Source organism: Oryctolagus cuniculus, chromosome 14, assembly GCF_051225735.1.
Source record: "Oryctolagus cuniculus isolate XC-2025 breed Fujian yellow rabbit chromosome 14, ASM5122573v1, whole genome shotgun sequence".
Classification (NCBI taxonomy): domain Eukaryota; kingdom Metazoa; phylum Chordata; class Mammalia; order Lagomorpha; family Leporidae; genus Oryctolagus; species Oryctolagus cuniculus.
In genome coordinates this window covers 57,806,997-57,821,778 of record NC_142880.1, presented here as the reverse complement: position 1 = coordinate 57,821,778, position 14,782 = coordinate 57,806,997, and the positions used below count along the sequence as shown (strand labels likewise).

The 14,782-nt window shown below is 42.1% G+C and overlaps 1 protein-coding gene across 5 annotated transcripts in view; it reads left to right on the top strand.

Moving 5' to 3' along the window:
* Positions 1-14,782, top strand: part of DROSHA (drosha ribonuclease III) — a 129,460-nt gene that overhangs the window by 87,753 nt on the left and 26,925 nt on the right. For all 5 annotated transcript variants that reach the window (XM_008262092.5, XM_002714097.6, XM_008262091.5 and 2 more), the window contains 4 exons: positions 1,711-1,770; positions 3,007-3,106; positions 7,715-7,817; positions 10,521-10,591. In XM_008262092.5, coding sequence (XP_008260314.2) covers positions 1,711-1,770; positions 3,007-3,106; positions 7,715-7,817; positions 10,521-10,591 — 334 coding nt within the window. The remainder of the gene's footprint in view (positions 1-1,710; positions 1,771-3,006; positions 3,107-7,714; positions 7,818-10,520; positions 10,592-14,782) is intronic.

Below are 14,782 nucleotides of genomic sequence, written 5' to 3'. Positions count from 1 at the left end.
TGTGGGGAAAAAGGGACACTAACCCACTGTTGGTGGGAATGCAAACTGGTCAAGCCTCTATGGAAGTCAGTCTGGAGATTCCTCAGAAACCTGAATATAACCCTAACGTTCAACCCAGCCATCCCACTCCTTGGAACTTACCCAAAGGAAACGAAATTGGCAAACAAACAAGCTGTCTGCACATGAATGTTTATTGCAGCTCAATTCACAATAGCTAAGACCTGGAACCAACCCAAATGCCCATCAACAGTAGACTGGATAAAGAAATTATGGGACATGTACTCTATAGAATACTATACAGCAGTCAAAAACAACGAAACCCTGTCATTTCCAACAAGATGGTGAAATTTGGAAAACATCATGCTGAGTGAATTAAGCCAGTCCCAAAGGGACAAATATCATATGTTCTCCCTGATCGGCGACAACTAACTGAGCACCAAAGGGGAAACTTGTTGAAATGAAATGGACACTAGGAGTAGTCAGGTCTTAAACCAGCGCCCATATGGGATTCTGGTGCTGTAGGCAGCAGCTTTACCCACTACGCCACAGCGCCAGCTCCTCTTCCCCTTCTTATAAAGCTAGCAGTGTTCATTCATGGGGCACCATCCCGATGACCTTATTTAATCCTAATCAACTCCCAGGGGCCCCACCTCTGAACACTGTGATTGGAAGGTTCTGCCCTCCCATAGTACCTCCCAGAAGGAATTAACTTTCAGCAGAAAGCTACTTCCCTGACCCTCTCAGCGTTACACTTGGCAATAAGAAACTAACAGCCTGTGAATTGTGACTTCATGTAATTGAGGTGTAAATAAAGTGTAATCTGTGCCGTGAGGTGGGGGTTCACTTGGGTGGTAGGCATTAGGTAGGCTTGTAGATTCTCAGTGTGCTGACTGTTCAGGGGAGTGGGTAGAAAGCTCTGGGGAGGCAGAGATGGGGACTTGAACAGAGGTGCAAGCTGCTTTAGGGTTACCTCTTTTGGAGTATACCAGGTACCTTGGATGTGAACCTTGATATGTAGATTAGAGAGGGTAGCAGTGGAAATGAGACTGCAAAGGTAGGTTGGGCCCATTTTGAAGAAGTTGAGTTTAGAGTTTGGATGAAAGGAACTGTCTTGAGAACATTATAGCAGAACTTATTTTCCAGTGAATAAGTTCTTTTTTCTTTTCTTTTCTTTTTTCTTTTTTCTTTTTTTTTTGGTTAAAGATTTCTTTATTTATTGAAAGTGAGAATTATATAGAGGGACAGAGAGAGATCTTCCATTTGCTGTTTACTCCCCAAGTGGCTGCAGTGGCCAAAGCCGAGCCAGGTCAAAGCCAGGAACCTGGAGCTTCATCCTGGATTAGAAATGGAGCAGCCTGGGCTTGAACCTGCACCCATACGGGATGCTGGCACTGTAGATGGCGGCCTAACCTGCCATGCCACAGTGCCAGCCCCAAGTCGCCAGTTCTTTCACTGGTTTCTAGGGAAAGGAAACCCCCAGGGTAGAAAGCCTGAGCCACCTGATACTTGGAAATCCGCTCCATCTCGCAGTAGGCAGGCCCTGGTGCATCCGGGCAAGCATGGTGGTCAGTGCTCTTTGATGTGAGGAGTAAGGAAGGTAAGGTGCTTTGATTGCTAAAGGAGTCAACTCTCATGTTTCCTTTTCTTTGAAGAGATGGGGAGGGAAGGTAAGAATGCTGTGTTAAGTGATCTTTTTAATACTTTTTATAGGATTAATCACAATGAGCGGTTGGAGTTCCTGGGTGATGCTGTTGTTGAATTCCTGACCAGGTGAGTAGCCTTCTTCACAGTTCCCCAGTGATTACATTTTGTAAGTAACATGCTTATTGCATTACCTTCTTTGTAATTAGCCAAACAAGGCATGGAAACATCATGTATTTTGTCTCTTCAGTGGAGCTTAAAAGCCACACATCTGTGGCTCTTGCCCTGGTGACTTGTGCTCCCTGGTGCTGTAGTGAGTGAGATTACAGGATGAAAGGCTGGTCTCTGGCCTGTCAAGTGTACGTTAAAGTTGATTACTGCCACAGGAGATCAGCGGGTCTTGGTCTAGAAGCCTCGGAGCTTATATTCAATTTGCAAAGAAAAGGATGATATTTGAAAATGTCATTTCATCTTCTAGGATTTGTCTTTGATCCCCTTCTCACTCTTTCTGATCTCAAGGGAAATAAAGTTTACAAGTAATTTTAATGACTAGATTTTGGGGTGTGTGTGTAAGTATATAAGTAAGCATGTGTGTTTTAGGATCCTTAATTTAGAGGTAGGGGTAAGAGAGTGCATTTGTTTTGCCATACTCACACAATTTCTTTTTTAAATCGAGACAGAACATGCTTTTATTGGAACTCTCCTGAGCTATTTTTATTCTCTTTTGGTCATTTCTTTTCACAAGAGGACATAACAGGGAGAGGAGGCTCCCTTCTAAGCCTTGAAGACTCAATGTGCTTAGCTGCCCTAATTAACTGTGGATCTTATACAATGGAGTGAGATGCAGGAGGGGGTCAGTTGCTTTACTGTGGACCATTCTGGTTATCCCCGTAGTCCTCTGTTCAGTTCCCGCCCTTTGAAGATCAGCTCTTGCAGACTCACCCTTACAGCAGAGCCAGCCACCTGTGCCACTCTGAGTTCTGCTCCTGTCTCCGTTTGTGCTTGTGAAGAATATGCCACCTCTGTGCCCCTACCACGGACTTCCCAGGATTCTCTCCAGGGTCCACTGATAGCCCAATCCCAGGAAAAACACTTGTTTCTAGTTCCGGTTGCAGAGTATCAGATCTGTTTGCTCTGAGCAGACATAAACAGTGTGACTGTTTGGATCTTTGTTGTCAGGAGATTTCAGAGAAATATATATGGAAATATAAGGGAATGGTGCCATTTGGGTTTTAACACATTGGAATACACTGTGCTTCCCATTTAACTTCCCAAGACCTTGAGTCAGCCCAGCTGTGTTCTGTGACTCAACACTGCAGACACACCATTGTCCGTCTTATTTACCAATGGCTTTTTTTCCTGCAGCGTCCATTTGTACTATTTGTTTCCCAGTCTGGAAGAAGGAGGACTGGCAACCTACCGAACGGCCATCGTTCAGAACCAGCACCTAGCCATGCTCGCCAAGGTAGAGTAAGCGCCTGAACATGCATTTCTCTCATCCACACCTAGTTCTGCATTTGACCAAGTTACTCTTAAGGGTGGATTAAGGGTTTGCTATTTTATAGACCAGAAAGTATGTTTTGTTTGGATTCTAACGATTCATCCTTATTAGTTCTGTTACCTTTGTGAGTTTCCACCAGCAGTTAATGAATTGCACAGTGAGGTAACTTGAGAACAGATGAGGAAAAACTTGACAGATGTACATGAACAAGGTTAAACATTTGGGAGAAAGGAACAGGGGAACAAAGCAAAAGGAATGAAATATTTTGTATTTTCCCTTTGTGTAATCTTTCTGTATTACATTTGTTTTTAATTTACATTAACAAGCGGAATTATAGCTTTGAACAGAATACTCTGGACAATTTACAGCTGCAAGGGATACTTTATAGATCTTTGAGCTTCCCCCAAATCACATATCCCATTAATTAAGATTTAGAGGTTATGCTGTCCAGCTTGCCTCGTTGAGCTAGATGAGTGACTAACAAAGCCTCTTGTTGGTTCAGATTCATGCCAGGCACTATGGTCTGATATGTTTCCATGTTTGGGTAGTGTCTGATGGTAACAAATCATAGTAGATTAGAGCAAAGACATTTGTGCTGACCCTATGATGGATCTAGTCCATACCCTTTCCCTTACAAACAGGGTGCCCCAATGCAAGTTGTCTTCCCCAAGCCTTTACTCTCGTGTCTGTAAAATGGAAACAGCGTTAGCACCTGTTACACAGCTTAGCTATGAGAATTAAATGAGATTATTAGCTTTAGTATTTATTTAGAAAGTATTTGGCACAATACATCACACAAAGATATTAGTAAACTTGTAGGAGCTAGTTAATTGCTTTTAAGATTTATTTGCTTATTAAAAGGCAGCGAGAGACAAGAAAATGCGGAGGGGCTGGTGCTGTGGTGTAGCAGGTAAAGCCGTCACCTGCAGTGCTGGCATTACATATGGGTGCCAGTTTGAGTCCTGACTGCTCTACTTCTGATCCAGCTCTCTGCTGTGGCCTGGGAAAGCAGTAGAAGGCCCAAGTCCTTGGGCCCCTGCACCCGCATGGGAGACCAGGAGGAAGCTCCTGGCTCCTAGCTTCGGATCGGCGCAGCTCTAGCCATTGTGGCCAATTGGGGAGTGAACCAGCGGATGGAAGACCTCTCTCTCTCTGCCTCTTCTCTCTCTGTGTAACTCTGACTTTCAAATAGATACATCTTAAAAAAAAAAAAAAAAAAAAAAAAGGGAGGGTGGGCCCAGCGCCGTTGCTCACTTCGTTAATCCTCTACCTGTGGCGCTGGCATCTCATATGGGTGCCAGGTTCTAGTCCCGGTTGCTCCTCTTCTGGTCTGGCTCTCTGCTGTGGCCTGGGTGCTCGGGCCCCTGCACCCGCGTGGGAGACCAGGAGGAGGCACCTGGCTCCTGGCTCTAGATTGGAGTAGCTCTGGCCATGGCGGCCATTTGGGGGGTGAACCAGCGGAGGGAGGACCTTTCTCTCTCTCTCACTGTCTAACTCTATCTGTCAAATAAATAAATTAAAAAAAAAAAATGGAGAGAAAGGGAGAGAAAGTGGTCTTCCATTCACTGGTTCAGTCCTCAAATGGCTGCAACAACCAGATCTGAGTCAAGCCGAAGCCAGAAACCAGGAACTCCATCCAGGTCTCCCACATGGATGGCAAGGGCCTAAGCATTTCTGTCGTTTTATGCTTTCCCAGGCACATTAACAGGGAGCTGGATTGGAAGCAGAGTAGCCAGAACTCAAACCTACACTTCAGTATGGGATGCTGATATTGCAAGCAGTGACTTAACCTGCTGCACCACAATGCTGGCACCCCCTAGTTATTTTTATTGCTGCTACTGTTCTTATGACAGATCCTTAGATTTTAGAAGATCTTTGGGTTTATTCAATAGCACAGAGAACTGGGGGCCTTAAATGCCCACACACTGGGGATTTGCTGGGAAAGCTTTTATGAGTGGTTTTTCTGTAAAATCCATCCTAGTTTTCTGACTGATTTCTTAATTCATATTGCCAAGGTGTTATTGTACTCAAAATGTGGTTAGTTTAGCTGATTTGTGTTAGTGAGAATGCATTGTTTCATATAATACTGTCATCATAGTTAGAGCAGTAGGCTTTGAACTGGCTTTAGTGGCAGTTGAGAATGTAAACAGGGATGTCTTAATGAAAACCTTTAGGCAGCAAGGTAAGCTAACCTCATTTTAGCAGCCTCACAATGAATGAAATTCCACAACTTCGTGTAAAACTGCCTTGGTGTTTGGTTGATTTAATTGTCACAGTGCTTCTTGGTGCTCACGTAAATGCCATTGGAAACACTAATAAGTAGACCATCATTCTGTCCATCATTGTTTTCTTTTTGGTTTAGGATATAATGGAATTGCATATACAAATTGTGGGAAATTATCATAGCATGCAGACAGAGGATATTACAAAACATTGTGTGCTATATAAAGCTGTGGATAATGAATGAAAGGGGTCGCCAAGTTCTCCCTTCGGGGATTTCTATAAGGTCTTTTTCCACCAAGGCCAAGCCTCAGCGTTCCCAGAGCACTCAGCTCCAGCAGAAGGCTGTGGCAGTCCTGCCTCCTTCTGTCTGCGACAGTGGTCCTTAACTACTTGGGAGTGAGGGAGAGTAATGGGAAATGGGAAATCATTGACCCCTTGAGAATGTAATGAAAGCTCTGGGTCAGCCTTCAGATAGATGAACATGTTAACCATATACATAGTAGAATACGACTCTCTCTTTGTGAAAAGTTCCCTGGCCGGTGCCACGGCTCAATAGGCTAATCCTCCACCTAGTGGCGCCGGCACACCAGGTTCTAGTCTTGGTTGGGGCGCCAGATTCTGTCCCGGTTGCCCCTCTTCCAGGCCAGCTCTCTGCTGTGGCCAGGGAGTGCAGTGGAGGATGGCCCAAGTACTTGGGCCCTGCACCCCATGGGAGACTGGGATAAGCACCTGGCTCCTGCCTTTGGATCAGCGTGGTGCGCCGGCTGCAGCGCACCGGCCGCGGCGGCCATTGGAGGCTGAACCAACGGCAAAGGAAGACCTTTCTATCTCTCTCTCTCTTTCACTGTCTACTCTGCCTGTAAAACACACACACACACACACACACAAAAATTCCCTAGAAGTCTGCATCAAAAAATAAGGATATAGAGCAAACAGGGACTATGAGAAGTTGGAAAATTCACAGCACTCCAGAATGGTTGTTTATCAGATGAAATATGTCTTGCAGTCTGCTCTCAAGCAGGGCTCCAGAGATAGCAAAACAATTGGATTTTCCCAGTGAAGTTGTGAAACAGATGAAATTTACATATTCTAGTATAAACTCTTGCACTTTGGGACCAATTTTTAAAAAGAGGTGTTTTCTGTTATTGCATTGGTGGTAGTCAAAACTCTCATTTGAGTATATTTTATGCTCAAAGATTTCTAGCAGCACAAAATACTGATAGCACAGGTCTTGTTTTTATCATCTCTTTTTCCGCTATAAATGGATATAGATATTTAACATTCATACCCAGATGCACAAAATCTGAGTGTCTTTTATTTGAAAACTGATGAGATTTATATTGTCCCACATTGTTCACTGACTTGTGACTTGTTCCGTGTTATGTGGCATGTTATTGTTTAGTATTTATTGAATTGATTTACATTGTAATGGAAGCAGATTCATTGCATGTTTATGCAGTGTTTGTCTTTCTCCTTTTAAGGAAAGCATTATGAGTTCAACCTCAGAGTTTTATAAAAACATTCATATTGTGTCTAGTTCTAAAGGGACTTGGACTGTATAATACAGTAGGATAAAAAATAAGCAGCTACAGAAATCAAAGTAAAGGGAAAAATATGGAAGAGACAGTGAAGTGAAGCCAGAGGTGAAGTTAGTGTAAACTGATGTATTCATCAGTCTTAGACCTAGAAGTGGGCCTTAGATTAGGCTCTAAACTTTGCTGAGGCCAAATAAAGAAACATAAATTCACTACAAACAGTATTTCTAGAACCCTTGAGATAAATCCAGTTCAAGCTCACAGGGTCTACTGAGCCTGCAGAGATGAGGTGGAAGCCTCATAAAGAGAACACAGTAAAAAGGTATAGGATCCTCCAAATCCTGCCAAATTAGAAAATAAAGATTTAGAGGTAGATTGGGTTGTCCTTTACTTTATCCCATGAAAATCTATTTTGCATGGTGCAGACATCATCACTACCTTGTAATTGTGGAATCAAAAAGATAAAACACTTTCTGAACTTGGGGCTAGGTTTCAGTCTTCCTAGACATTGAGGGAACCCAGAGGTTCATAGTCTGATAGGAGAGTCTCTGCTAGCAGAGGCTAGAGCTTGGTCTGATCTTGGAATTGGAGAGCTCAGATCTGATGAGTTCTGAATCCTGCTTGAACTGTTGGAGTTTGGGAAAGAAGCAAGTTAGAGCTGAATCGTGTATACAGGACTTCTAATGAATGGTAGACTTAGCTCTCTTAATATACTAACCCGTGGCCAATGGACCTGTTACCCCCAGGAGATGCTAAGTTATCAGAAATTAGATTTTATCAGACTCTTAACTTCCTGTCACTTTGAATTTTGTAGAAACTTGAACTGGATCGATTTATGCTGTATGCTCATGGCCCTGACCTATGTAGGGAATCGGACCTTCGACATGCAATGGCTAATTGTTTTGAAGCATTAATAGGTAATTTCTGTATTTATAATCCACTTTCTTGCATATTTAAACTGCGTGGAGAGCACATTAAAGTCAGTATGGGAACTTGGACAGAATTACTTGTTCCCTAAGTGTGGGAAGTCCTGAGTACAGTTCCACTACCTCCTGTTTTAGTCATTTCAGCTGCTCCATCACACTTTGTCTTTTTTGTGTTTGTGGTGCCAAATTGACATACAATGTCATGTACATGCTTAGTATTTATTGAATTGAAATGAATTAAAGTGGAGATGGGTTACTTTCTAGATTTGATTCAAGATTCACATACATAACTAAATGGAAACAAGTTGCTGGAGAGGCCCTAATGTTTTCTTTGACCACATTTTAAAGCATTCTCAAGATTTTCTGATTCAAGCATCTTGAAAAGACCAAATTTTAAAAATCCTAGGGCTTGAGTCTATATAACTGTTATTTACACATCTGAAGCAAGACTGATGTAGATGCCTTTGCCTCTCACCCAGGCACTTTCTACTTTTTATCTGTAACCAGAATACAGTTAGCTGTTGGTATAGAGGAGTTCTGAAGAGTTAATTAGCAGTGATCACAAATATGCTTTACAATGAAATGTTACGGTAGATTGACAGTTTCTTGAATTTTAGGTAAATAATTAAGTACATTTTAGTTTTCAAAGGCTTTTCTACTTCTGTATCATTTTTGCCTTCTTCCTTTGAAAATGAATGTAGAAACTTCCCAATTAAAATTTCATGCTGATGATAGTAGCAAGAAAATGTTTAAAATAATTCAGTCTTTTCATCACTGTCTATTTTTTATAAATATGTGTATTTTCAGAAGGTTGGTCTCATGGAATTACAGTGCTTTGTACACATAATATTTTTGACAGTAACTGTTACCTTTGGCTCCTAAGTCAGGCAGACATAATTCAGTTCCCTCTTCCATCATTTGTCAGAGCTGCTTCTGTGGCAAGTTATCTGATCTCTGATCCACAGTTTCCCCATCTGTGAGAAGCAGACAGTGTCACTTACCTCCCAGAGTTCTTGGAAGGGTCTTAGTATCCAGTCCTGGCTGCACCTACCCAGAGCAAAGGCTCACTGCCTTCTGGTCATCTAATATGATCCTCAGTCCTGTCAGTCTTCTCTAGCACCCTCCTACTGAGGCACCCTATGCAAATAAAGACTGTAAACCTGCTTTTCACAGTTCAGGGAGCATGGATGGGTCCCCAAACCACAGAGCTGCCATTATTATTCTCATTATTATTACTTGAACTGTTGAAAATAACAAACATACAGATTGAGCATCCCTAACCTGAAAAATCCAAAATCTGAAATGCCCTCAAATCCAAAACCTTTTGAGCTTTGACTTAATTCCAAACCTGACTTAACGTGACAGGTCACAATCAAAATGTAGGCACGCTAAAAACATCATCTAAAGCTACATTTAGAATGTTATTTAAAGTGTATATGAAATCTAAGTGACTTTTTATTTAGATTTGGTTCCCATCCCTAAGATGTCTCATTTGTATATGGAAATACTCCTAAATCTGAAAAAAAAAATTGAAATGTTTCCATTCCCAGGCATTTTGGATAAGAGCTATTGAACCTGTGTTTACTTATCAAAAACACTGGTAGTTGAATGTCTTAAAATATTACATGGAAATATACCCTTTCTGAAGTCAGGTATAAAAGTTTAATTTAAAAAAATATGAATACCCTATTCCAGAGTTATTTGATACCCAGTTAAAATGTTATTGTGGTACTTCCTGGTTATGATTAAAGTTCAGTGTGGGCACAGGGCTTAATTGTTTCAAATTAAAGGTAAAGGTTACCCTGATTTTTTTTTTAAAGATTTATTTATTTACTTGAAAGTCAGAGTTAGAGAGAGGAAGAGGGAGATACACACACACACACACAGAGAGAGAGAGAGAGAGAGAGAAATCTTCCACTCACTGGTTCACTTCTCAGGTGGCTGCCGAGAGAGAGAGAGAGAGAGAGAGAGAGAGAGAGAGAGAAATCTTCCACTCACTGGTTCACTTCTCAGGTGGCTGCAACTGCTAGCACTGGGCCAGGCCAAAGCCAGGAGCTTCATCCAGATCTCCCACAAGGGTACAGGGGCCCAAACGCTTGGGCCGTCTTCTACTGCTTTCCCAGGCCATTAGCATGGGGCTGGATTAGAAGTGGAGCAGCTAGGATACGAACTGGTGCTCATATGAGATGCTGGTGCCATAGGCAATGGTTTTACCTGTCATGCCACAATACCCGTCCAACTCTGATGTTTATCTGCAGAAACTTTCATTGATCTAAACTTAGATTTTGTCTGTTGGGCTTTTTTCTTAGATGCTTGTATATATTTGATCTGAAACATAAACTATAAATTCAGAAAATGAAACAACATTTTCTTTAATAAAGTCAAGTATTTGTGCATCATTACCTTAGTAAGGTTTATACTCACAGCTTTAATGATAGTTCATATTTGGCCTCTTTTTCATATATTAGGTTTCAATTTTAGAAAATTGAATTTTGTATTTCAGCCTAATTTGTAATTCAGAGCATAGCTTGAAAGTGGGATAATGTTACCTTTAAAACAATTGCTTCTGAACTTGTCGATTTTTTTTTTTTTGTGAATGCTTTTTGGCTTGCCTTTTTGCTTTTTATAGAGATCTGTAATTTTCTTTGAATATTAATGCAGGTTTCCTTTTGACATTCTCTTCCTTTTATCTAGGAGCTGTTTACTTGGAGGGAAGCCTGGAGGAAGCCAAGCAGTTATTTGGCCGCTTACTCTTTAATGATCCGGTATTTATCTTGAATCATTTGATTTTCCTCAGTTATATATCATTATGGAAGATTTTATTTCAGTTGGTCTTTGTATTTTGAAGAGACTATAGGCAAAACAAAATAGCCAAATCTACCATAAGTGGTAGATTTCAAGTATATCCAAAATAGCCTATTCAGTCCTCGCAGATGGGAAAGTTCTCTGGGCATGTGCACAGTTTTTCATTCACCCAAACTCTGTTTCCATATGGTCACTTGTAAATTAAATATGATTATAAATATAATAGAACTTTGCTTCATTTTAAAGTAGTATCTTGACATTAATTATGATTTCATGTTTTATAATCATTGGGTACCTACCCCATGCAGGCTTGGTTGGAAGCGATAGCTTTTTGGCTTTTTTGTTTATGACTTGTTTTTATGGAAATTATGTGGACTAGATAAATGTGCATTTATTTTGGAAAGTCAGTGCATAGAGAGTTTCTGATAGGCCCATGAATAAAGATTATGAAAGTACATTTTTTAGAGCAAATTATGGTTTAAGAAAACACAATAACTTCTAAAATAGTTTCTGCTGTTACTAAAGTATTAAGCTATTAATAGTGCCAGAGATACCTTTGTAATTCTGCATATAATAGAGCATACTGGATGCCTTTTGTATCAAAACAAGTCAATTTAACATTTAAAGGGAGAGGCAAGTCTGTATTCCAAATTGAAATGTCATCGTAATGGAATGAAATAGCCCTCATGGAGCAATAAAAACCTAGGAAGCCAGTGTTTTAAGCCTTTGTGAAACCTTCAGCTTAAGTGACAGTCAGATGCTATTACTGTATTACTTTGGGTAGTTTTAAAAAAGGAATCAATGGTTTTTAAAAATATGACCTAGATGATGTTTATATCTAAGAATTTGATTTTTTTTATTTGTTTTTCTAGAGATAGGTGATGATTTGGGTATGTGTGAATTTCTTCTGATAGGAAAAGAATATACAGATGTTTCATATATGCCGTTTTTGTCCTATACACATGTGTCTTGATTTGTATCTGTAGCAGGTGGCATATATTTTAAGACTGTGTTGAATATCAAAATATTTCTGTTTTGGCCTTTTGCCTCTTGTGGACAATTCAGCAGCCTCTTTACTCTATGTACCTCTGCAGCCTTCCCTTCACATCTCCACGTGCCGCTGAATTCCTTGCCCTACGTGTTCATTCCCTGCCCTTCCTCCCACCTTGCCTGTAGCCCCACGTGTTGTGTTTCTGTTGGCCTAAATGACGTGTGATTTTACACGTTGTATTCTTCATTGCCTCAGTCTATGTTTAGATTCCTTTCTCCCTCTAAACTGCTTCTGTCCCACTTGTCTGCTTAGCAGGCTTATCTTATGTTTCCAGTACCTAGTGCAGTGCTGGTATGTGCAGTGTTCAATAAATGTTTGTTAGAAGAATGAAATGAGTAAATGACTAAGTGAAAAAGCAGAGTCTGAACATTATCTAACAAATGGGACAGCTGAGATTCAGAATTCATTTGAGTGTGACTTTCATGAAACAGAGCAAGGCTTAGTAATGATGGTCTTTCTACTTCAGTATCTTCAAGAGCACAAAGTTGGACATTCCAGCTCATTAGACATCTCCATATTGGTTTCCATCTGTGTAGCCTTATCTGTTAGCTGTAGCATGGAGAGATGTCAGTGAACCATGGTATTTTTCTTTTCTTTCTTTCCTTTTTTTTTTCTTTGAATGATGGTATCATCACAGCCTAATCAGCCAGAGACAGACTTGTAGGCAGACAAGAGTTCGATTAGTGGTTCCAGTGGAGCGAGGAAGGGGTGCTGAATGGCTTCAAGGACCGTTTCCTTTTCTTTGTTGGTTGCCTTGTCTGAGGCTAGATGAGGAGAAGGGATTATTTGCAATGGAGTGCTGTCACGAGGTGAGGCAGGTTAGCAATTCAGTGGTCAGGAGCCGAGCTTCTTCTGGGTCACCCACACGGGTGCAGGGGCCCACTGACTTGGGCCATCTTCTACTGCTTTCCCAGGCCCTAGCAGAGATCTGGATCGGAAGTGGGGCAGCCAGGACTCAAACTGTCATCCATATGGGATGCCGGCACTGCAGGTGGCGGCTTTACCTGCTATGCCACTGTGCTGACCCCTAGGCCAGATATTTTAGCCTTGTCTGACCTGGTCCTGGAGTTGTCTGACCTTGTCCAAGAAAGCATGAACATGATTTTGTCCCCATCTAGTTTGATCCTAGTCAGGGGCATTTTCTTGGGCAGCAGGTTAGCAATCCCTTTGTGAGAGCCCTAGTCAGCCATCTCACTGCTTTCGTTTTCTGCCCTCTGCTTCTGTTCCCTGAACTGTTGGACTGCCCATCCACCATTCATACTTAATTCAGTGTTGTCTTTTTTTTTTTTTTTTTTTGACAGGTACAGTTATAGACAGTGAGAGAGAGAGAGAGAGAGAGACAGAAAGGTCTTCCTTCCGTTTGTTCACCCCCCAAATGGCTGCTATGACCGGCACTGTGCCGATCCAAAGCCAGGAGCCAGGTGCTTCTTCCTGGTCTCCCATGCAGGAGCAGAGGCCCAAATACTTGGGCCATCCTCCACTGCCCTCCTGGGCCACAGCTGAGAGCTGGACTGGAAGAGGAGCAGCCGGGACTAGAACCCGGTGCCCATATGAGATGCTGGCGCCGCAGGCAGAGGATTAACCAAGTGAGCCATGGAGCTGGCCCCTCAGTGTTGTCATTTTTTTAAATGCAGTTTCTGTGGTGACCTTTCTTGCTTAAAATCCCTGGTTACTGCCTACCAAACTCCATACCACACAACCCAGCACGGAATCATTTTCCTAGCCTGACTCCCATCTGTGGTTTCAGTGTCCTTTTTTTTTCATTCCCTCTTAGCGTCATTGGCCAAGGATGACTTTTTTTGTGCCTGTGTTCTTCAGGACATACAGGTCTTGGTTCCCCGTTTGGTCCTTGCCCTCTGCTGACTTGCACAGTTCTTTGTATTCTTCAGGACTCATCAGAAGAGTTGCCTTCTCTTTGAAGCTGTGTCTGACACTCCCAGGCACAGTTGTCCCAGTGCTCATATGTGATTTCACCTTTGACATCTGCCACCACCCATCTTGGTGTAGCATTGTAGCACCTCACAGTCAGATTATTTCAACTGGATCCATTTCCTTTAATCTGAGATTAAATCTGAAATTGAGTCTGAGAAAATGGCAGCTCTGGCATAGTTTTGAGTGATTTTTCACTATTATGGGACTTACCACAATTTATTAGATTACACTTATTTACTTTTATTTTTCTCTGTAAGGCTCCTTTGAGGACAGGGAAGGTGTCTCATTCATTTTGATAATCTTATACATAAGAGGTTTCAATGAAAATATGCTGCATAAACAAATGACCCAGTTAGTCAGCTGTGAACGTTTTCCAGAGATGCGAACTGAAGGTAGCCACTAGGATTCCAGTCTGGAGCTTTTCTAGTTTGTTCTCTGTGACGCCAAGGGGCAGTGTGCAGGGTAGCTGAAAGGAAGTGGACACAATGGACATAGTCTCGTCATGAGATGTGTGCTGTTGCATCTGAATGGCTGGCTGTGACTATCAAAGGAGAAGTGGTTTTGTTGAGTGGAAAACACACAGGAAAAGGGAGAAAGATGACTGAAGATGTTCTGACCCCTGAATATTCTGGAGGTGGGGATGGATTGGTTGCAGGATGTAGCTGTTTGTCGGTGTTGGTATCCTCAATGATGAGCAGTATTTTCGGTGAGTCTGCACTGAGTTTAATGCTCTAGTGCATTGCTCATTGAAACATCAGAGGACACTTTGAAGTTGGTGCTCGACTTCTTTGGTTTATCCTTGAGGAAATGGAGGCTTAGTAAGTGGATTGGCAGTGTGGAATCAGAACGAACCCGAGGCAGCCTGACTCCAAGCCTGCCACCTTCCCTGACACCGTTGTCCCTAGTCTCCAGTGAAAGGTGGAAAGCTATTATTTGGTCATGTTGTGTATGAGGTGAAGATGGCCGTAAAGTATTTTTATGGACGTGGGGCTTGGATGAGCAGTCAGCAGTGTTGCAGAAATGAACGAGTCATCCAAACCGAGGTGGTGGAGTTCTCCAGAGGGGCTTGGTAACGCTCTGGCCAGGCAGGGGGCTGCGGTTTGGTAAATGCTCGCGTAGTGGAGGAGAAGGGAAGGAAGCAAGGCAAGGACACAAAAGAGTTGTAAGC